At 35.6% G+C, this 25,887-nt stretch overlaps 1 protein-coding gene across 1 annotated transcript in view; it reads right to left on the reverse strand.

Annotated features, from left to right (window-relative positions):
- Nucleotides 1-3,864: 3,864 nt before the first annotated feature.
- Nucleotides 3,865-25,887, reverse strand: part of LOC126823274 (equilibrative nucleobase transporter 1) — a 72,503-nt gene continuing 50,480 nt past the window's right edge. The window contains exons 5-10 of the mRNA XM_050552007.2: nucleotides 19,477-19,681; nucleotides 17,045-17,212; nucleotides 14,375-14,470; nucleotides 7,088-7,274; nucleotides 5,392-5,515; nucleotides 3,865-4,991 (exon numbers count right to left, since the gene is read on the reverse strand). Of these exons, the coding sequence (XP_050407964.1) occupies nucleotides 4,695-4,991; nucleotides 5,392-5,515; nucleotides 7,088-7,274; nucleotides 14,375-14,470; nucleotides 17,045-17,212; nucleotides 19,477-19,681 (1,077 nt within the window). The 3' untranslated portion in view covers nucleotides 3,865-4,694. The remainder of the gene's footprint in view (nucleotides 4,992-5,391; nucleotides 5,516-7,087; nucleotides 7,275-14,374; nucleotides 14,471-17,044; nucleotides 17,213-19,476; nucleotides 19,682-25,887) is intronic.

The raw sequence follows: 25,887 nt of genomic DNA on the forward strand, positions 1-25,887 counted from the left end.
TTGCGGGTATCTGAACTCAAGACATTCTTGTTGTGAGTCAGTTCCAAGACCTGGGCCCGTATTCAAAGGATATCTTAAGTCTAAGATAGTTACTAGATTTCACTTAAATATACGTAACTTCCTGTAAGTTAAGGGTAAGTGGTATTCAAAAGCAGTGTTAAGTGTCGAATTTTCCCTTAAAGTTATGTTTTTTGTCATCACCAAACTTGATTTTGTAGAGCCATAATAGCGTATAAGGTTACTACCACCCAAATGGTTACTATTATGTTTGTATTGCTTAATCAATCATGTTTGCCACGACTGTCATATAATAAAGTTTGGTGCGTTAAATTTATTTGTAAATTTGACATTGCGATGACATTCCATTATAGATTTCAGAAAATATTAATACGGCCGCGAGAAGCAAGGCATGGTTTATTTTTTACAATTCATTACCATACAAATATTTGAAGTATATGATGATGACTGCTGAACGAAGCGTGCCACCAATGATTTACAATTTGCCGTCATGGTTAGGTCTTTGGGATTCTAAAGTTTAGGAACTGACACAATTTCTAGGAATTTCTCAAATGATAGATTGATAAACAGCACTGAATGATTTGTTCAGTTTAACTTTAAAGCCAATAGCCCTGCATATTGCTAATATGTTATTTTCTATTCGTTATAATAAAGTTTACAATATCCATCATTATACTACGTGTACCACTATTCGATAACTTTTACTGCTAATGAAATCTTTTTATTTATGATTTTTTTTGGGGGGGGAGGGGGGGACATCTATACGAAAACAGTTGTTCCGGTAACGGATGCGTACCATCATAATTTATCATAAATTATAGTCATACTATTTTCGTGCGTTACAATATAATATTTCGACAAACATTTTCCTGACAATGACAACTAAGATTTTAATAGAGTATAGTGGTGCTCTTAAGGGGACATAACTTGCGTGCGACGTGAGTAATTCGTGATTTTTGGCAGTGGAGGTTATTCCTTAAGTTAAAAATTCATGTTTTTGGGCTAATGTTGATATTCCATATATTAAGTGTGCAGTTAGGGTTTTCAAATCGCCATGTCTATGTAAAATAGAGCCTTTGAAGGTAAGACACTTGGTTAAGTGGAAAAATTAAGTACTTTTACTTAACTTTAAGAAAACCTTTGAATATGGACCCTGTAATCAAGAACGGAGGGGGATTTACTTTCCTTGTACCTCTATCTATAGTCTATCTATATGAACAGATCTGTGTAATGTCATCAGAGACGGGCGTGAGACGACTGACAACAGCTATAGGAATAGTGAGTACACCATAATAACCAGTTTAAACATGATAATAAGAGATGAGACATTATATACTGGACATCGTTTATTATAACACACAGAAAGCAGTTTTACAATCAAAATTAAACACAATAATGTTAGTTTGGGTTGAGTGTTTAGTGTACGTTAACCCACGGTCCCTCCCCCCCCCCCCTCTCTCCAATGAAGCGTCAAACACCATTCACATCTCTTTATCGTTTCCGAGTTTCCTTTGAAGTCTGGCTAGAGCTATTTTTTTTTACTGGCTAGAGCTAATGTGTTTGTTAAAAACCAAATTTGACGAAGACTACGCATCTCATCATTAGTTGGTGAGAAGGCAAAGTTGGGTTCATTAGATACAAACGTCAAAGACGTCCCTGGACTGTAGTATAAATTTAACAAAATAGAAAAACACGACAAATGAAACACGACATAATAGTCTTATTATAAAGTGTATGATATTTACTGGTACAAAAGAGTTGCGTCATGACTTCAATCAACAGGTTTCGAATTTCTACAGAACCTCTCACACAAGACAATAATAGACTTGACAACTTAATAATAACGAAAAATAATTGCTATGATTGTTTAATACATTTGAGCGACGGGGGAATAACAAGAACATTTCTCATTTACGTACAAACACTGTTATTAACACACATAATATTCCAATTTTATTTCTCATTCGTGATGCTCATTATATCTCTTAGGGCACCGGGACATCACATTATCGTCTAATATTCAAAGGATTCTTACTGAGCAAATAAATTCGATGGACTCTTACTGAGCAAATAATTTAAATGTCTAACATAACTTAGAGAATGTCAATACTGTTAATCTTAACTTGTTGGACTCACAGTTACTTGTATAGGGCTCACAAAAGCAGATTCACATCACCTGAAACTAAATACACTGTATATTCTAATTCAACGAACAGTCTACATATATTGAGATATAACAGAGGCTGCGAACATAAGCAATCAAGACAGACTATCAGGAATTAAAGGCATATTGCTCGATATTACAGCTGTGTTTAACCATGCAATTGGCTATATAGACAAATCACTTCGTCGACTGTCAATGATCCAATAACAGCACGCCAAAACATGGTACTTGCATGTTTTCATCCTTATTGTGATCAAAGTCATCATTGTCGTGACCAGTTAATTTTTGAACAGTAGGACCCCATTTCATTTGATTTCATTTCTTACTGTGAGTACAACTTCAAAAATGTTCGCGTTTTATGTGTCTGTTTGAGGCAAATAGAGCCCAGCCAATATTTTTTTTTCAAACCCACTAATTATTAATTCTTTTGTCGATACCATTTCAAAAAGATAATGTCTTTTTTTACACCTTATGTACTGGATACGAAGATATAGAGAATCTCCTTCGAGTCTTTTTTTGATATCAAAAAAGACGAGTAGGAGATTTTATTTATCACTCAACCCTTTCTTACATGCACAAATAAATAAATATAATTCTTTGCTACAGATTTCACATTTACTGAACCTGATTACAATACGGCGTAGTGATACACCCTTTTTTGACAGCAATTCAACCATTGCAAAGTCCTCTATATTGACCTAGTGTTTCCATCAAAGTCAATTAAATAAAAATAGTTCCTTTTTAATAAGAAAGAAGTTACTTTTAATAAAAAATGAACTGTTCTTTGAAAATAAAAAAAGTAGTTCCCTTTTGATTGACCAATCAAATTCGTGTAAAGCGATATTTCCTAAGGAGATATCGCAGTAGATTATGAAACACACAAGCGATATCTACTGTAGAATGTATTATTTGGTGATAAATAATTATTTTCAGTAACGTTGCCAAATTCGGCAATGCCCCTATATAAACGCCAACCATCGAATGTTCTAGGCGCGATCAAATAACAGAACTTTGTCCCCGGACGAAAGTATAGTATTGTACTCGTCACAATTTCGTGTCATCAGTAAAAGCACAGAAGTCCTGTAACGTCAAATCGGCCAACATAATATATACGATGTCTGGCTGAAAAGTTCTAAGTCTGAAAAGGATAGATTAACTGGATTGAAACAAACTTTTGCCAACAACTAGTACAACTGCAACTGTAGTGTTATTTTTTTTTCGTTCCAGACCATCTTGTGAACTTACCCATTGAAATCTCCAGAAATGGACAACACTGGCTATAGGGCAATTATTAAGTACCTGCAACTGAAAGGACTAACCCCAACACAGATACATGCCGGCATGGTCTCCACATAGGGAATGGTGCCCCCTTCTTTTCCCACAGTAAAGAAGTTGACTGCGGAATTTAAACGTAGCGGGGAGAGTACCAACAGCAAGCATTCAAGAACACATTACCCGGGTGCATGACATGGTGATAGCTGATCGACGATTGAAGGGGACTATGTAGATTGTAAAAAGGCTTAGAACTATGAAGCCAGCTTTCGTATATTCAACAAAATTACTGGGTAACGTGATAGTCAAGTCGTATTTCCAAACTCATGGAAATTTCCGGAATCAACGCCGATTATTTCGAATGTATTGGACCGAAAAATCCACCAGTTTATAGTTTAGTCCACAAGAGAAAGCTTTTGAAGCACATGTATGAGAGAGAAAGAGGGAGAAATGGGGTTTAACGACCACTCGATACAAATTAGGTCATTCCGGGACTATCATAAGGTTCAATTTTATTTTAATAATTCGCGTGTTACATAATTTTTACGGAATACGATATGTCCATGTTTGCTATTGTTACTATAGTCTGTATGCTACATTAATTGTTGTAAGGTAATCAAATAAAATGGAAAAAGGTTCCCATTTTTTATATTTTTTTTTTTACAATCCGAGCCACATTAAAGTTTATCATAAACGTCATATCAGTTGTACTATGCACTTTAGTTTGTGCATGTTTGAAACTCATTTAAAAAATCGATAATGAGTATAATTGAAGAAACTACAGCAGCTGGAATTGTACTTCAGAAGTAATTTAGTGTAACATTGTGGACAAATTACTGCGAACGGCAAACTTTAATGTTTAGCACTAATAATTATCAATGTCGTTCAGAATTTACATTCTCTAAAAAGAAACGGAATGAAATGACAAGTTTTAAAAAAGAATCACATTTTTAAAAAAAAAAAGATTAAATGACACAGTCCATACAAAATCCAGTCTGGCAAACTGAAATCATCGGATTTTCAGTGTGACGTGTTTCTTTTAAAGTATCACCTTTTAGCTATACAATCTTATAAACAACAAAGTAGCGTAAACATTGTCCTATTAGACACAGACGTCATCTGGGAATACGAGTCATGGACACTACAATGTAACAGAGCTTTCACGGGAGGGATTCCAATTCACAGGAAGTAATTCCGACAAATATACTTTCGTAACAGGCGCGGCAATAGGTATACAGTTTCAAGATATTTTGCCTGATCCATCACTGGCACTTTGAATAATTACTTCTGGAATATCACCATTACCGGTAATTTCAATCGGTAAGATTTCCCCTGGTACCAATTCTACAATCTCACCATTTCCTTCAGTCATGGCCAAGACAAATTCTGGCGGCAATGCCAAACGCAAATTACTGGCATCTCTGGTTCTGCGATCTTCACGTGGTGGGTCTCTAATCAGACGTTTGATACAATGGTTCCAAACATTGATAGGATGACCCAATGTTACAACACACATTACTAGTAGAAAAATGTTCACCTGAAAAATTTATACACAATACCGATATTCATACACACAGTATAACTATTTTATATAATTTATGTCATTCATCCACACAATTAACTATTTAATTATATAAACTATTTTATTCATGCACACATTTTAACTGTTTTATGCAAATTATGTTATCCATGAACACAATCTAACTATTTTATGCAAATTATGTTATCCACGCACATAATTTAACTATTTATATAAATTGTTATTTATTGGTTCACGGCACATGCCACTTACTAAGTGAAGCGATAGCCGAAGATAACTGGCAGAACGTCCCGATTTCAGTGAACTTTGACTCTTGTAATAAACCCACCCAAGTTCCTAATCGAGAATCACAAACTGTTTTAACATAAGGATTTAATGGTAATAGTGATTTACTTACATACAAAGAAGCGTTGTACCTATGAAGTAAAAAATTCTTGATAGGAAACTGGAATGCATTAATGATGGCAGAAACAAACATGGCAAGTCCAAAAAATTTTCCAAAGTGCTGTTGAGGAAAATGCCTAAAACAAAAGAGAAAAAATAAATACTTATTAACCCTCTGCTATAACTCTGAACTTACTAGTACATCAACGTCAGCATGTGAGAATATACGCTTTCGGACAGAAACCAACACCACTAAAACATTAAAAAAGGTTTGAATTATCCATTATTGGCAGTACCAACTCACGACACGTACAATTTTATCCGTGTCATGATGAACGCTGATCTCAAGAAAAGGCAGAAGCATCATCGATGATCAATGAGCGAAACATTGCATAGAAATACACAACCGTATCTGATACTTTCATAATTATAAATAGTATACATAATAAATCTTGACGATTAACCAAAGACAAATCGTCCACTTAGTAAAAGACATATGGAACATGTAACAAATGATGTGTAGTCTATTTAGAAAAAAGACAAATTGTCCATTTAGAAAAAAAAGACAAATTGTCCATTTAGAAAAAGACAAATTGTCCTTTCAGAAAAAAGACAAATCGTCCATTTAACAAAAGACAAACTGGAGGTAACATATATAACGAAGTCATATACCACGGATAGCCATTGTTGGAATCTCACTTTTTAAACAAAAACTGTTAAATTACCCTATGCGTGCTGATTTCTACCCCAGATATATCATATCACAATGTTTATATGTCAATTTGTTTAAACGCTACTAGAAGATCATATATTCGATTAATAAAACCAGCAGCAATGTATTATTTTCCTACAAATTTCCAGATTCCATCTCTCCACGGATTTCAGATAAAGGCAGTCATTTATTCATTACAAACACAGCATCCTTTTCCTTTCTAGACGTCCAATTACTCCATGGAAGATCGAATAACCTGTTTATCGTGCTTACTGATACAATTCCTGTTTAACTTTTTATCAACTTCACTAAACCAGTTGATTAAAATCGTGATGTGCAACATTTTTAGTTAACTACAGTATTATTCCACCAACTAATTTTGACACTGAAAACCGTGTGTGGATTATATCGGGTGTGCTATTTCCATTATAGTGATAGAACAATATTAGTTTGTTAACTTCGATTTCTTTCTCGGAAATTTTCCTTAATGTACTTTCTAGTTGCGCTTTTGACTAAATCTGTTGACAGCTGGAACACCCATCGGCCATTTCTTAATGCCAGCTAAATTTAAAGTCACACTGCCACGTTGACAATATTATGAGTAAAGTTAACATTTCATTCATGTCCACATTTATACAAAATGTTATTTTGACTATACACAAATGGCCGACATAAGAAGTAGTAGAATTGGTCTTAATTATGGTATGATAGACCGACGAAATATCATACTTTTTAGTAACAGTATTACACATTTTGGTAGATATGGTAATTCGTTCAACTGAAATGAGACTGTATTTATTACACTCTATACCAGATGAATTAAATATCATAATTACTACGTGTGCGTCTTGCTGGTGATTAGATTTTTCACACATCCATTTAATGACGCTTCCACTTGCATCAAGTCAAACCAGATGTGGAACTTTAAAAGCACTGACATTTCTTTGTATATTTTCGCATGGAAAACCGAGTTTAAATAGACTTAAATTAGACTTACAGATGCATTAAAAATGAACAGAGATTGGTGAGTAGGAAAACACGATGCATGACATTCAAGAGAAGAGAGAATATAAGAGCTTCATCGATGGGTATCATTGAAACACTGGCCTGTACAATTCCTATAGCAGATGTTGCAAACATCACCGGTAAAGTGTTCGTCATCTGTTGAGTTCCTGGTGAAAGACCTGAAAAACATCAAATACATGCTGACATTAAAACTGATACACCATCATCATTTAATTATACATCTGATTGTGAATGATATCAGAAACATTCCACTGAAAGCGACACGGGCTCTTTAAACATGCAATTGATACGTGCATTGTTCGTGTGAACTATTCGTGAAAATATAAAGAGTTACGGTGTATATATATGTGATGTATAGATGCAACAAGGTCATGATTTTACAAGCTCTAAAGGATGTTTAAAATCTGAACAAGTTAGACGTGTTCTTGTACATAAAATATATATATATAAGATCATGATTAAATCCATACAGAGCTGCTTTAACACCAAATCTAATTTTATCTAATTGGATTTCCCTTTTTCCGCTTAATCCACGACTATTCGGGTGAATTTATAGGTGGATTTATTGATTTTGTCGTTAAAGTTTTGACAACTTAAGCTATTAGACTTCTTTTGTTGCCAATGGAAGAATAATGTCCTTCTGTAATACCTGGTAATTTGTCATTTGAACTGTAATATAATTCTTCATTCAATGTAGGTCGACGTGTTCTATATTTACAAATGTTTGTTTCAAAATAGACGCATGCGATATCTACCCAGGGTTCATAATGTTTATACATTTAAATACGAATTAATAGAAAGTCTGTAACATGTGATAATGTGGACTATGTAGAACGTACATTAAAATTTTCTGAAGCAATGGCTATAATTATTTTAGTCCCATCTGACCACTGGCGTCGCGAGTCTGATTTTATTATTCTCATATTTGGATTCTAGGCGACTTAGCCGATCTTCACACATCTGACCCACACTTTACAGTCTTTTCAGATTCAAACGGCTAATGAACTATACATTTCCAATAGTAAATGTACTGATAATTTTCGTGACAATTGCCGGGGGAATATGTACATAAACCAACACGAAGGAAACGAATATCTTATCTGTAAACAGTGCGGATTGGGAGCAATGATTGAGTACATGTATTTATAAAAGACCCCACAATTTGTCGCATGGCCTTTTTACACGCAACACTGCTTACAATCAGATGCTGATACAACGCTTATCGATTTGTCGATTTTGTTGAAAAGTTCTAAGGCTGAAAAGGATAGATCAATTGGGTTTAAACAAACGTTTTCCACCAACAAGTACAATCATTGAATTAATCATAGACATAAGAACTGCAACTGTAGTATTATTATTGTCTTCATACCAGTCCATCTTCTGAACCTACCCATTGAAATCACTAGAAATGGACAAAACTGGCTAGAGGGCAGTCATCAAGTACTTGCAACTGAAAGGACTAACGCCAGCCCAAATACAAGTAGACATGGTTTCCACTTTAAGGGATGATGCCCCGTCCTTTTTCACAGTAAAGAAGTGGGATGCGGAAATTAAGCGAGGCAAAAAGAGCCTTGACGATGACCTGCGCTCTGGAAGGCCATCAACAACAACCATTCAAAAACACATTACCCGGGAGCATAACATGGTGATGGCTGATTGACGATTGACCACTCGACATATTGCCAGTGTTGTGGGCATCTCTCATGAGAGGGTTGACCACATTATCGCCAACGAGTAAGGAATGACAAAAGTTTCTGCAAGATGGGTGCCAAAGCTCCCGACTGAGAATCAGCAACGTGTCAAATTCCTGACGTTCCGTAATAATCTGCACCGTTTTCAAGCAGATACTGATAATTTTTGGCTAGATTTGTAACCATGCATGAAACCTGTTTCCAAAAAGGAACTAGCCGGTCGCCATTTTGCTAGTAATGATGACGTGTGTACACCTCGAAGGGGACAATGTAGAAAATAAACGGAAACCATCGACTTTGTACAGGTTTTTCACAGATAGGCTTAGAACTTTTCACCCAGCCCTCGTATCATTTAAACAGTCTATGTGGCCGTTATCAGCTACATATTGTCGATCTTCTGGCTTACGATTCATTTACTCAAGATTCAGAAGAGATTCTTAAAATGACAGACGAACACTTATCGCTTATTTATCTTCCTATTTCAGATAAAACATTCCGTGATTTCTACTCAGCGTATAGAAATTATATAATATTTATATATTATACTGAAATGACATTATAACAAGGGGGGTTTTCTTCAGTGCGCTGACATTGAAATTTTATGTAGCACATCATGACTCACACCAGTGTGATACAACTTTTGGGAATATCCCCCATTTTTTTCTTGGACTGTTTCCCTTATTGGAAATTTGTTTGGATTTTGAGTGAAGGCTGTATCACCACAGACCCGGGACTGTACAGTGCAGGTGGACTAGTGCGCTAGCACCTGGGTACATTTACTTGATTTGATATATGCGTTTTTTGTTTGAATGTATATTGTGTCGTATCCGTGGGTTTGTCTCGAGAGATTGTTTATTACGCTTTGGTTACTTAACAACTCACGTATTTCATTCAGACCCGTGTACTTCTTGGCCAATTATATTGTCTTATTTATGTTTGTTTCCCAAAACACAATTTCCTGCGCACACTCGGTGAATATATTTATGTTGATTGTACACTTTATCCAAGTTAGGGAAACCTAATTAAAGCTCAAATTTCCATTATATTTATTAGCTTTATGTACATAAACCAGGGCCTTATAAAATCACATTTTGTAGAATTAGTAAAGGTTACAGGTGGTATTGCATCAATTTAAGTAGACACGAAAAGATAGCCACGCAAAGCCATGGAATTACGCCCACAACGCAACTTTAACTAGAAAGAAGATTGGCATAGCTTAACAGAAAGGAAAACTAAAATGTTGACCAAATAGGATAGGGGTATTTTATGCTTTAAGAAATTTATTTTATTGCGCTCATAAGAGAAATATACAATTTTTCATGAGTCACTTTTCACGTTATTTTGCCTGTAAAGGAGTTATATTATAGTTAGATTTTCGAATTTTTTTTTCACCAAATGATATTTTTGACTGGGCTGAACCAATTTCACATTTTCAATATCACCGGCAATGGCGTCATTTTGGCAAAACAAACATTTTATTCAAATATGTCACATTTGTAATTTGTTTATAATTAAGATATTTGCTTAGAATGAACATAAAGAGTGAACCCATGCGAACATATAGATATCGCAAAATACGGTTGCACAGAAATAGACGATTTTCTACAAGTCACTTTTCAAGGTTTTTGGACTACAAAAGTGTCAATTATTATTCGATTTTTATAAAAGTTTCACCATGTGATGCCTTATGCCATTCATAGAACTAATTTAACATTTTCATTATTACTGGAAGCAATGTCGTTTTGGCAAAAACTGTATTTTTAGCCTTCAAAACACATATTTTTTTTAAATGAGATATATTTATTATTCGTTTGAAATTATGATATTTGATTCCAATGGACATATAGACCGGATCAATACGATCATATAGATATCCAAAAATTGCTTCTAGCATCTCCCTTTGTCAAAAAATAACCAATTTTTCAGGATCATTTTTTATGATTATTTTCGCTTTTTAATTTTCCATTAGAACGTTAGCTAACTTAGCGGTAAGTTAGTAACCAATTTTGTCAGGATCACTTTTTTGTCATATGTAACACATGGCGACAAATGTATAAATGGAATTGATATTGCTGGATTTGGTTGATTCTGCATCCATTTTATAACAAGTGTGCAATGCTTATGTGGAAATCTGTTTAACGGTTTTATTGGTACGGGAAGTGAAATAAGTTCAAGTTTAACGTGGCACCGGAAGTGACACAAGTTCAGGGGTAACATGGCAACGGCGAAACCCGTCATTACTGCATCGCAGTTCTACTTAATGTTAGTTTTGTCCCAGATTTAAATACGTGTAAGATGACATTTCTACCACACATAATAACTGGTATTGAGTGACTAAAACCAAAACACCTGACACTTCCCATTTTAAAGAATCATATCAGATATATTTTAAAGAATTAAACCTGTTGATTCAGCTCTGTGACACATTTTCAAAGAAATCCAAGCGGTCAGATAACATGGGTTGTTTCCGTACCACGTGCCCACGCAGTGCTATTTTTAAGAATGAATAAATATATCTTTCAGAAGTTAAGTTACGTGTATCACGTTTATAAGGTCAAACAATTATGAAGCGAGGTTCATAACGTAGTTCTAACTCTTCACCTAGTAATGCGTATGCATTTATTGGCTATAAACGTTAACATCGTATTTATTTCTGTAAAATTAAAGATGCATTATGCCAAAGCTATATTTGCCTCTTTTTTTCTTTTTTTTTTTTTGCTTCAAACGTTATATAATTTCTTTTAAATTTTTTTATTTAAACATTTCATTTATTGGAAAATGCCTGCAATATCTGCGTTAAACGATATGGCCGACCAAGCCGAAATGGCCTGGTTATGCATGACGTCACTTACGGAAACTACCTATAAAAGGTCTGACAATCGAGACTACGTACGTTTTTCGTCATTAGGGGGATATCTCAATGTTGTTGTGAACTTTGAATCTCTCAAATGAATATCAGTCCAGTATTTACAAAAATATGCAGTAATTTACAACATTCGGCATCTTCTGTTGACAATATAAACAAACCAGTGTCACTTATAAGTATTGGGTAAAAATAGATATTACCCGACAATGTATTTGCCGATCAGCAGCTTGTTTACAAGGTGGAACAAACTAATTGGATATGCAGGACAGTCTTTTAGAATAGCTTTCTGGGACGTCGGAAAATGGTCATTCACAATGGTTTTGATTAGTTTCTTTTGTGACTGCATCGTAAATTTTCTCAAGTGTATTAGGATAGATTTGGGAGATACCGTGCCCTAAAAATCTGAACCATTGTCCTAATTATATAAGGATGACAATCTTTTAAAAAATCACCGTGCCTTGTAACATGTGAAAAATGTCAAATGGGAAAAGAAGGAGCTAAATATTCAAATGCAATATTTCAAGATGCATTATTCAAGATTTGTCTATTGCGGGTCTTTCTTTAGACCTTAATTGTTATATAAATTAATAACTAGACATTTATTAACATGACAAGACTATAATCAACTCTCGATGCCATCCGATGCTCGAGATTTTAACTAGATTAGAATGGTTCAGCCATTTAAAGATTTAATTTAAAAACTGGAGGAAGGACTCTACATCTCGAATATACATTACCATGGTTACAGCAATGCACACATCTTGTCAAAATTATAAACAGTGATAACTTGGCTCAGAATAAATTATTTTAAATGAAATATTCAACATATTCATTTCACAATATCCATGTTTGAACTATCATAGCAAGCTCTTTATCTAAATCTTACACTCTTTATCTTTAAGAAATTTATGCCATATAAGGTTGCATTAGCAAGAAGTCACATGCATTTAAATGAGCATAGCAGAATCCAATCCAATAACCGAGTTCGGTAAAACCGATAGACGATTATATCTAATCTTTCAATATTTTGAGCTGAAAGGTACGGACACGGTAATATCTTTAAATTCTGGTGTTTGATTTGCATACTAAACCCCACTTGCATCACATTTTTCACTTAGTGTTTCTGAAACCGAATACCCTTGTTAAGTTTATAGAATGAAACAGTTTCAGTGGCCGACTTCTAGTTGTATACTCAACACACAACAAACTCGCATCCATCATTATTTTTTTTAATTCAGGTCTAATTTATTGTGTAAAACGAATGAAGTAATTTTTTTTTTCACATAAATACAAACTTCACAAAACGGCGACATGAAACCATTAATCTGTGCCAAATTATGTGATCAGTGTACAAAGAATCAGACCTTTTTTTTGTTCGGAAGTTAATAAAAAAAAAGTTTATACAAAACGATATATTGCCCAAGTGAACAATCATAATACTATGACAGAAACGTTATGTCATCTTGAAATTTATTACGCATTTTGTTAACATTCACTGTGGGATGTGATTGTAGATTGAGAGCCCCACCCCCTCTCCCTATTTACAGCTTCTACTGGTTATTATACGACTTCATTCATCCATTTCTACGCTACATTTCAAATGAGCTTTCACGATAATGACAAATCTGTTTCTGTAATTCAATTATCTATAGAAAAAAAATAATCTCACGTCTGTGTGTAACACTACGATCAATTGACTCTGGAACACTTTGGTTTAACTATGTTTTTATATCTTTATAACATCCATAATACAACGGTTATATACAGGAAACTAAACACACGGCTATGACATTAAATATAAGCTAAATATAAGTTCCCTATCCCCTAGCTTGTGTTTTGCTTTTCTTTCTAAGTCTACATGGTGATCTTCCTCGGTCCCTAAGCCGAGGCGACTAATGGTATGTCCCTCTAGGAACACTGCATGTTGTCTCCATTTCTTCTAAGAACCCCGCATCATCGCGGAATCGCGACCCCTAAGCCGAGGCGGCTAAACGTCCCCCTAGGACCGCTCTATGATGTCTGAATGATGTATATTTCCCAGCCTCTCAGCCGAGGAGGCTGTGGCAACGTCCTTCTGAGAATACTAAATGAGGTCTCTCTACAAACTCCAAATGATGTCTAAAGTAACTTGAACGCCGCTCTTTCTTATAAGGAGGATAAGTGCTTGAGTTATGAGCTGACCCTCCCTGGAATTTGGAGAGGTATTTCCTTTATCTGATTGGTCATGTGCACAGAAGCTACCCTGGATTTAAACCTAGAGTACTAATATGGGCACCAAGGAGGGGGATGGGTGTTCACGTTTCTAAAGCGTGGGCTACAATATTTGGATTACCAGACTGTGATGTCATTGCTCGATTTTAACACAAGGTATATCTCATGAGCTCGGTCTCGTTGTCATTTGTGTTAGCTAACGACTTCAATACATTAAACAGTGCACCTTTCATAAAACTAAAATAACCCCTATAGTATTATATTTGATGGATTCAATTCTATAAAAATAAGGCCTATATTTAAACCAATGTGCCTGGGATCCGCCTTATGGTCGTTCTTAGATTACAAACAAAAACGGCAATAAAATTCAATAAGATAATTTTGTAATATTTTAAGATGATTTCTTAAATATGGATCACCATTCCGTGTTCCTTCACACCAAGAATATGTCGTCACAGATAACATAACACAACAAAATTCTGTTCCTTACCCAATTCTCTTGGGCGTCGTTTGTCCATCCACGCTCCAGCCATTGGCGCAAAGACAAAAGCTAACATTTGAACACAACCATATAACTTCTCAAAATCTGAAATGGATCAAGAGAACTAAGTGTTCTAAAATCTATATTTCAAATGCATGACAATATTTCTATAAGAATGGTATAGCAGAATAAACAGATTCGACAACACAAGTAGTAGAGCAATTACGTGTATAAGCCTGATTTTATTATAAATTGGCCGTACAACATATTTTGATACATTGTTACAATGATTGGCCTTGATTACAGCGACACTACATTAAGTACTGGCGACTGGTATGCACTATCGAATCGGTTTTTGATATTATGGTTATCTGATATAGTTACATCCATGACAAAAGCTTTTCGTAACTCGCCCAGGAGATTGCAATGTATTGGGTAGCTTTTCGGGTTGTCTAAACGGAACACAAACATTTACAAATTGATAAACCACGCCTTTATTCCGTAGAGTTTAAAAAAACATAATTTAAACATTGAATGGGGAGTTGAAATTGAGACTAATCCAATGTAAAACCCATCCATAGTGGAGCATCGGAAGTTTTAACGTTGAGTAATATTGATGTTAATCATTTTGTTCCATCACCATGCAGTGAATTACTTTATTTTGTGAACTAGGAGATCATCTCTGTTTACCAAGTTTAATATATCAGTCAAAAGTGAACTTATGTTAATATCCATCTGTTAAATGTCAACCGGTGATTATTTAAAATACATACGGTTCAATGGAACTGGGAGTAAAACTGATCTGCGAATTTTCTATCTTTCCTCATAATTCTGGCCTTGAACGTCGCGAATATTATTGTCACTATAAAACAGCTTAATCCCGAATAGTAATGACGGAGGGGTTGGGATGGCCTAGTGGTCTAGAGTGTCGCGCTTTGAGCTCTAGCTGACCGGTCACCTCTGTCTTACGGTCGTGTTTTCGATCCCTGGTGTGAGCGTATGGAGATAGGAGCGCCATCTCAACCTCGTGGATTTACTCCAGGTTCTCCAGTTTGCTCCCACAGGAAAGACCCCTGTGCATGCGCGAAGCTAATAAAAATGAATATAAGACAACTTGTCTGCAATATCACCCTCGGTGGAAGCAGAAGTTAAACACTAAGAACAACAACAACACAAACTTGTTAAGTTTATATCAACTGTAAGAATATTACTGTCAATATTATTTAAAGAAGCTAATACTCAATATTTTACTTACACGAAATTAAAAACAAACATTAGAATCAAATCTTGGTCCAATATCAATCAATGGTTATTTAATGCATCAGAAATATACACGAATAGTACTTATTATTTTAAAGAACGACCAGCTCTCTATTAATCTTACGTATTGGATCTTTAACACACACTCATACTTATGGTTTTTCTGGTATACCAAATAGACCCTGTGATTATACGTCGTTTATTTTGAGCTTTGTTCGTAACATTTAATTTCAGAGAAATCATTTATTCACTCTAGAATCCAAATGTTGCTCCTAATTAGATATTGCCAGAGGCACCCATGTAAAAACTTTAACCTTTCGCTTAAAAATATATAATCGTGCCAATGTAAATTATGTATATTTTGTAGTCTCGATTTTCAAGTGGCTGAACCCTAATTTTCAGTTTTATGTGATTAGTTTTCCACATAAATGAACGTAATTGGCCGATTTTACAGACTTAACATTTATCAAAGAGGCTAGAAAAGGGATAAAAAATATGGTAAGAAACTGGATTTTTATTCTACTATCGACTAAAGTCACTTACTGCTTGAATCATTAAATTTAAAGCTATAAATCCCGGCATTGGATCCACCAGTAGACCTCGATTTAATATAGAGGGGGGAAGCTCTAAAGCTCCGGTAAGACAGGAGCGTAACTAAAACTGTCACCACAGTCTGTTGATTAAAAAAACAAATTCAGACCGGAACCGGATACACTGGGCAAAAATAGCAATGCGCATGCCATCTTACCAAATTTCGCCCAAGCGAGATTACGCGTCTCATAGAAATATTTTTATGACGCGTTTAATCATTGACGTCACATATTTCTAACGCCAATGAAAATAATTCTCACACGTTTAATACAATTTAGATTTGAATTAAAATCAATTCGGAAAAACAGAATTAGTTAACATTAATAGTATCACTTAAGAAACTTAATTATGAAGGTTTTATATTTAATAACAATCACACCAGCTTCGCTCTACTCAGGCAATGTCTGTTACATATTATAAACTGTTGAAATTCTCGACAAGGTCTGAACAATTTGGACCACTTTTGTCACGTGTCGAGTCAACTTAATAGTTTGATTTTGCCAAATTCGTCCAGTGTATAAAATAAAGATAGAGTCACAGTGGCTCAGCAACCAGGAAGTTCCCTGGATTCAATCCCAGTGATGGCCGAGGGGGTATACCAATGGCAACACGTTAAAGGCCTCCTGACAATTCCAAATAAGAATGGGTGGTACCCCCACAGTCAGAACTAAATAGCTCATGTCCGTCACCAGTATCCAGTTGGTACATTACACAAGACAAACCCACGGACAGGACAACAATATACACAGACGCCACAAACAACAAACGAACACCTCGGATCAAGTGAATAGTTCCGGGGACTAACGTCTAATAGCTGTAGATTCTTACCTAGCGAGCCAGTTGAACGATAGGTGAAACTATCTACATAAACAGTTTCAAATACTGATGATTGTAAAGTCTGTACAGATAACCATACCAAACTCCATATATAGAGTGATTGTACCACGTGAGGTGAAAAATCTGGATGTGGTCGCCTACATTTAGGCAAACCTACTTCTGAAAAAAAGGATACATTATAACATGATCTATTATAATAACACTTCCGGTTTGGAATTTTAGTGTTAGTGGAACCTTTTTGCGGGTATCTTCGTTCAGTGACAATAATTACGACGAGAAAAGGACAAAAGCTATTTAACATTAGCTTACTTTTACCACTCGCCTGGTTGTCAGGCCTACAAAATCCCCTCGGCACCCATAGGTTGTTTGACCTACAAACGATCAGTCAGATTCAGCTTTAGTCAAAATTTGGAGACAATTTGGGATGGAGTAATCCCAGTGGAAAGGGAGACAATTTAGGCTAGGCTAATCGTTGTCGAACTAGAGACAGTTTGGCCTGGAATGGTAATAATCGAAAAGGAGATAATCAGGGCTGGAGTGATCGTACCCGAATTATTCTGGTTAAATCATGTCCGTTCACGATATTGAAATCTTTATTATGAACCCAAGCGGGAAGAACACTCTTACATAAGAACGACTGTTGAGTTTTTAATCCGTCGACCAGATCAGATAGTGAAATTGGTAAAACTGCGCGTTCCGTCGTCCGGAAATACCAAATTTAATTAATTCCAAATGCCGCCATTAATAATAAATATGCCACTTAGCTGCTGTGGACACACATTTCATTGCACATATCCTTTAATTTGTTTGGTAGTTACATGTTGTTCCCAGGCTGCAAGTTTTAATCTATCATTAATTGAGTTACTGTTCGCCCACGATTTATCTATTTGATGTTACCTCCAATATAATCCCAATGACAAATTGTCATTCTTGAAATACTGGCAGAGTGCATCTTTTCTACTTCATCAGAATATGAAATAAGCGATGGTTGATTCTGGCTGCTGAAAATGATATCTTTGATATGGATAGAGTTACATTGATTTGCCAGAACAGCTAAGATGTCGTCGTCTAAGGTTATAGTTTGAGTTTAAAGAGATTATTTTCTTTTTTTTTTAAATGACGAGGAATATGGTTTTTGGTAATATAAATATAAGAAGAGGGAGAAATGGGGTTTAACGGCCACTCCACACAAACTACGTCATTTAGGGACTAACATACAGTTCAATTTTATTGCAAGTAGGGGAGGAAACCGGGGGATAGATGACCCTGCTCCTTGTAACGTTCAAGCGGATAATCGAAACCACCCCCAGCCTCTAATATAGCGTTGCACTTCAACACGTGTAAAACCTTTCCTCGGCATTAAAGCATCGATTATAGGTAAAATTGTCATCAATTTAAAGAAAAGTATCCATAGGTGAAGCTATGGGTTCAGATTGCGATGCTTTTGATGGCATGACATCACTATACATGAACTTGTTTATATATCCATTTAAAAGGTGTAAATAATGATCACCTTTTAATACATCAGGTTAAAGATCAAAATCTAACAATTTTTCAGCTTAATATTTTGCCGGTTTCGACCATCCCCGCTATGGTCTCCGTCTCGACTATATATGACACTGGCTGTTCGCTTATAAAATTGACGCGATGGGATGAGTTGTCTCATTCTAGCATTTAACAACGCAGATTATATTCGCTATTCGCTCTAACCAAAGCAGAGACAATACACACGAGAATGTTCGAGACTATTCCAAATGAAATGAAATGAAATGGGGTTTAACGTCCTACTGTTCTGCTCCTATGCTGGGCTAATGAAGAAGGGCATACGCCATACAGTGTGCCATGAGGGGAATTTTGCCCGGGCAGCGGCACTATCACCTACTCTTATATCGAATTCCAACTGTCAAGGGAACTTTTACGTGCATTCTAATGTATACACGGGACCTCGGTTTTTCGTCTCATCCGAAGGACTAGACAGCTGTCCTTGTCAGGCCCTCCGTCCTGCATCACTGACAAGGGGGAACCACGCCGGAAAAAAATTCCAAATGAAATGGGGCTTAACGTTTTACTTTTCTGCACCAACTGAGTTAATGGACATATGTTCTGGGTTATCAAGTGTGCATATTCCATGCTTACTGTCTGGGCTGGTGATATGCCTATGTCCATTACAAAAGAGTTAGAGGTTTTCTGAACAATTAACATTGTCTAGCCGTATATAATGATATTCTGGTGAATTGAAAGGACATTTCTTCGAAGTAATCTGCATGAATGACCTTCAGTAGTTCATTAGTTAACTCACAATAGAGACGGATATATTCTGGAAAGCGATTCTGTCAAAATTTGTGACTTTTAACTGATATCTAGCGCCAAACAGAAAATAAAAAAACACAAAAAATACTATTATTCCTGCAAGCCTCTTTTACCTGACATTCGCCTTTGCCAAGCCCTTTGTTTTCTTAACATCGTTTCATCCAATGATTGGTTTCTTCTCTTACCATAATCAGCTGGTAGTGGCCAGGGTATTCTGGATTTCGGTAGAAAGGCAATTGTTGATACCAACAACGGTACAATACCAATAGTCAAAAACATAAAAGATGTCTGTACGTTAACACCAATATAATGCGATAGCTGAAAAGTAAAATAATTATTACAAATAGGAGACATGCTCTCAGATAGACCTATGGTATATCAATAATGCTCATCTAAGAATAGCGATTAGTATTTATATCAATTCGACCGAGTTGTGTATATTTTCTATCGTTGGCGTATCGGAGGGGCTTTATATTTTTAATATTGATGGGACAGCAATCCAAATTTAATGAAATAATGCAAATTCCGCCGAGCTTGGGATTTAGTGAAGATGTGTTATAAGGAGCTTTGTTTTTTTGTTTCTTTTAATGGACATTGTAAAGTATTTTGTAGTTCTAATATACTGCCCGATCAAAATTCAATAATATAGATATATCATTGTACTTTGAATTATGCATTACAAATAATTCCATACAAAATGCATTGACTAATCTATGTTTTAGGGCTTGATTATAGTGGAAATGTGTTGGATAACAAGTTTGTTTTAATTTCAAGAAAAAAAGGTTTAGAGACTATTGTTCTATCCACCTTATTAAATATATGAATAAATATAGGTCATATGTAGATTCCTTTTGATATATCATCATTATTATTCTATAACTACATGCAAATACAAGCAAATATCATTGAATACAGCCATTGAATACAGCCTACAGCCATTGAATACAGCCATTGAGTAAACTTATGGTTGTATTCAATGGCTTGTACACGTACTACTTTTGTCCAGAATGACGTCACTTTCAGAATAACATCAAACTGTAATATCGTCAACACTAGCAACCACAATTTTTGTAAAAAAAAAAGAGAGAAAAAAGGACGGAACCTATGATGAATTTTAATTTTATTGGTGATTTTGTATTTGATAATCTGGATAGTACAGTGTATTTTGAGATTTACATGTAGTTATAGAATAAAAACAGAACTCAATGACCATTGAATACCGCTCGGGTTATTCAATAGTTCATTTGAGTGTATCCCTGCCGCATTATACTCGCTAGCGCTTGTGGAATTCTTGCGCAGGGATACACTATCTTGAAACATTGAATAACCCGAGCGATATTCAATGGTCATTGAGTTTTATTTATTTACTCAATGATACATAATAATATACAACTGGGATGCATGTTCTAATGTTGCTCTGTCGAAATTTACGGTTAAACACTTTAGGCGCAGTGGTTGTCTTTTTGGTGAACATCTCATCTTTAATGGACGCCTTACCGTCCATTTGTCCTGTTTAATTTGGAGTGTGGTTTGTATCAACCATCAATCCCCACTTCTGTTTTCTTTACATGGAATTAAATTAAGGTGACATAAACTTGATAGGAAAATCAAATGATATTTGATTGCATGTGGGTATCAAATCCTAAAAATAAAATGGGCCTCGATCTGTAGGCCTAGGCCTACTATGAATGCATGGTTGTTAAACTAATTTGTTGTAATGAATTACCTTGAATTCAAACAAAATGTATTTGAAAGTAACAGGAATCAAAACGGTTTTAGTTTTTATGTACTTACATGCTAATGTGTTCGTAGTTATTCTGAATAGAGTTTTATTCAACATTCAGAGATAGCTATCAATTTTCATCTATAGGCCTGTCGCAGAAGTAGCCCCTGAGTTATTTGTAACATAAAATATTCAGACGTAGCTATCGAGAGTTATTGCTCCTGACATTACGTTAGTCCATCGGGTTAACATTTTGTTATCACTCGACAAATCAAAGCTTTCCAGATTTCCTTTTTAAAACTTGCTGAGATGATTCTACAACTCATTGACAATAATCTGATCGAAATTCATAGTCACGATTCAATTATTAGGAGAGTAAGAGTGATTTTCAACCTTACTGACACTGCTTAGCTAGTCATACAGATAACCCCTATCGAAAAACATGCGATTTCATTTTCAAACGTAGTTTGATTGATTTGGAGACCTAATTGTGCATCAATTATTTGTAAAGTCATCGCCATTGTGACCTAAACTTGTAATCGCTGCATATATTTAACACGCACCGGGAACCAAGCATGATGACATCGCATCTATCCAAGCTCGGCAATGTCGATCCTACTTGAATTTGGCGAACTTGCTGCTTTTTTCGAAGAGCGTCGCCCACAAGATGATCAAGAAGAAGAACAACAAGCCGAGTATGTAGTACTATGGTCTTTGCGACCATATGGTATCTTTAACTAATTATTGTATAAAGTCATATCTAATAATGCACTCAATTAATGAGTGACGGATTTACACATAAAAAGAGTTATATTTTGGTAAATATTTAATTCTGGGTTAATAACAAAATAACACGTGCGACACTTATGGTGTTATGTTTCCATTGTCCATGGTTTTCGACGTCATTAGGCTACATAACCAATCATCATAATTAACTACGTCATATTTGACCAATTAGATAATTGAAGGTCTAAACCCAAAGCTACAAAGTTATCATATCTTTGGGCATTCGTCAGAGAGCAGATGGATTCCAGAGGGAGAAGATGTAGCAATCTCTATCAGCAGATTCGCCCACAGCGAGTCCGAGTGGAATGGAATTTAGAGTATGACTTTTGTAATCCATGCTTGTATCTTATGTAACCAGTGCTTGATATATAAAATGTAAAAAAATCGAACTGATGCATTGTTATCCCTGGTAAGGCAAACGTCTTAACTACTGATCGAGAAGATAACCGTGTTAACGGCGGAAATAGTAAGAGGAAAATACACAACGTGAAAAGGAAGCCAAAGAAGACAAATGAAAATACTAGACGACCAGTAAGGCTATTAAGATATGTAGTAAGAAGAGAGTGCATGAGTCATACGTAGGATGTGGCGACCGGATTTGCTTTGCCCGCTTTCCACAATTGACAAAATACCAATGGTACCACATGTAGCGCTTTGGACCAAGTTTCTGGTCCAAAAAGAGTGAATGAAAATGTAGTGATCAAATTTATTGTGGACCACATTTCAGCGTTGGCGTATGCAAAGTATATATCTATTAAGTCTAAAAAAATCCGGAATAATTTAGTAAAAATCCGATTTAAATACTTCTCTTTCTTTTCTCTCGAAGAAAGATAGTTGATCAATCTCCTACCAGTTTGTAAGCATCTTAAAATGTTTATGTCAAGTGTTCTAAGATGTGGAATATCGATTGAGTAATGCTAGACTAAAGCTTTCCAATACAGACATTAAATTGAATTATGAAAATCAGCCCTGTTAAAGTGGTTACATTAATGGACACCTGGGCGTACTGGGAATTCACCGAGTTACAATCTATAAATTAGACAACAACAAAATTGACAGTGACATGTTCAAAATTGAGTATAGGTCTATTATGATACAGTGTGATTTCTCAATACTGATGCCTTTCTGTGACCTGGTTATATAGTCGCCATTAACAACGGCTGTAACAGTGTAAACCGTAATACCTTGGGCAGACGAGCGTATTTTTGCGATCGCGCCAATTTTTAAAATCGCTCGAAAAAATCGCCGGTGTGCCCGTTCACGGCGACGACGATTCTGCTCGCCTGATCATTTGTCCGACCGATCGTCCGTATCTAGCATGTTAGATATTTTCGGCCGAATATTTACGCCGACGATCGATTCGCCGGCATGTCCGCTCGTCTGTCCGTGCCCAGCATATATTGTCGAGCGAACCATTTTCATAAGCCAATCGCAGACATGAATGATATACAATGATCTCAAAATGGCTTACTCCACTGCCGAAGCGTGGAGTCTGACGAAAGAAGAATTGATGATTCTTTGGTCAGAAAGGCCCTGCCTGTTTGACGTCACGATTCCAGAATTTTAGAAGCAAATAAATAGCAGCTACCACAGCAAGCTTACGTTTTAGGCGATTCATCATTCATTTTGTACAGTCACGTGATCGACGTCATTTACTCGCAGAGTGGCGTAGCCTTTGAGACAATTGCTACGCGTGCCCGCTCGTGATCGGTCGTAAAAAAAATCGCTTGCGAATTCCAATCGCCGCGATCAGGCGAAAAAATACGCTCGTCTGCCCGGAGCTTAAGGCCGACATGTTTCGACCATCTCTGGGATTAAATTTTCTTTTCCGTATAGGTAGCGGAACCGACAAATGACTGTATTTTTTGCTACTTCGAGTTTAGTTTCATTTTTATTCACCCAGTTGTGGAAGAGACAGACTTTATTGACTGGGTTTGATTGGAAATATTATCACAATAAATGATGTGGTAAGCTCTGAACGATTAATATTTTGTCCCTAAGGATCAAGCGAAAGTCGGATTGCTTAGTAATTCTAGTTTTATTTTCGGTCACACAAATATAACATTTGATTGTATCTAGCTTTTTGAACGAAAACAGATTGTCGTCCCAATTCAGTGACACTGACTTTTTATTTTTCTCCCAGACTAGTTCACAGTTAATAACAGACTACATCAGTTTCTATGTCCATTACGGCTGTAGTATATCTAGTAATATCCCTTTAAGCAAAATTGAATAGTTTATACTCTTTTATTGTTACCCAACTGCCGTAAATCAACAAAGCCAGAAATTTGGACAATGATACTAGACAATTTACACCAGACAACACTTTAATATTATCTGATTTATAATTCTATCCAACCATTAAATAAGTTTCAACATCTTTTTAATGTCTCTTAATGATTAATCTCTATTCGTTTGATCTTTTCAGTAGAAACATTTTTAGTGATTAGATGTCTACATTGAGAGTGGTAAAATAATGTATGGTATTAATATGAAATAAAATATTCTAATAATAACAATGATATTTTAACATTTAGCACCATTACATTACAATCTGGGCTAATTAGCAAAATAATTTCATCTAGGCCATACACAAGAGAATCAAATATATTAAAGATGAATTCCCGTGCATAAATCAATAATGTGATTTGATGGAAAAAACATGTTCAAACTTATTTTGACTAAATTTGAAAACCCGTTTGAGGTATATAAAACATTTATATATACCCGATCACGTCTATTTTACAACTTTCCTCAGCACATGCGCGGTTACTGTCTATTTATAGTCACGTCACAAAGTTAACAATCAAGTCTACTTCCAGAATATAGTTCAAAAAAAGAACTCGCTAAAAATAAAAAATCATCCAATATTTTAATGATAAAATTTCTAAAATCATACTCAATATAATTTCAAAGCAAAACACAATAGCTGATAATGTCAACCTCAAATCTTGATTTCGTTTCATTGGTCGGCGAATCGGATCTGAAATCAATCATTGCGTCTGGATCTTCCAAGTTATGCGAGCTCAATCCCCTACCAACACATTTCCTGAAGCAGCATCTTCAAATATTCCTTCCAATTCTGTGTCAAATAATCAACAAATCTCATGAAACCGGCATATTTCCATCTGATCTGACCAAAACAATCATTAGATCTTATTTGAAGAAACCGAACTTGGACCAAGACAACCTGAAGAGCTACCGCCCAGATAGCAATCTTAGTTATATTTCAAAGCTTATTGAAAGGTGTGTTCTACTTCGACTAAATGATCACATACACAGCAATCACCTGGAAAACCCCATTCAATCCGCCTATAAACAATTTCATAGCACCGAGACAGCATTAATCAGGATAAGCAATGGCAGAGCCTTGAACAAACAGCAATGTATTCTATTAGTTTTTAAGACCCTGAACATCCCAGATCTCCTAAAATCACCATGAAATGATGTTGGGTTTAATGATATGTGGTGTCTCACAGTGTTCAGTTCTAGGCCCAGTCTTGTTTATCATCTTCACCAAACCAGTGGATTAGATGTACATTATTTGCCGACGACTGGCAATTATACATTAACTTTGATTCAAAGCAATAGAATCATGTCTAAAAGAATTGCCCCAGTGGATGGCCATGCATTTTCTGGAACTTAATCAAGAAAAAACCGAATTTCTAGTAATCGGTACAAAGCAACAAATTGCCAAACCCAAATCACCACAGTTACAATTTGACAAACAGATCTTCCAACCATCAGCATCAGCCAAAAATATAGAAGCAACGTTGGATTCAAATTTCACCCCCCAAAAAGCAAGTCCAATCAATCTGTACAACATCATTTTATCGTCTTTACAGAACACGACAAATTAAACCATACCTCTCCTTTTAAAAATACAGAGAGGCCCATTCATGCCTTTATATCATGAAAGCTGGACTACCACAATGCACTATCAAATACAGAAACCCCAACAGAACTCAGCTGCAGAACATACCAGACTATCAAATACAGAAACCTCAACAGAACT

This window comes from Patella vulgata, chromosome 6 (assembly GCF_932274485.2).
Source record: "Patella vulgata chromosome 6, xgPatVulg1.2, whole genome shotgun sequence".
NCBI classification, from domain to species: domain Eukaryota; kingdom Metazoa; phylum Mollusca; class Gastropoda; family Patellidae; genus Patella; species Patella vulgata.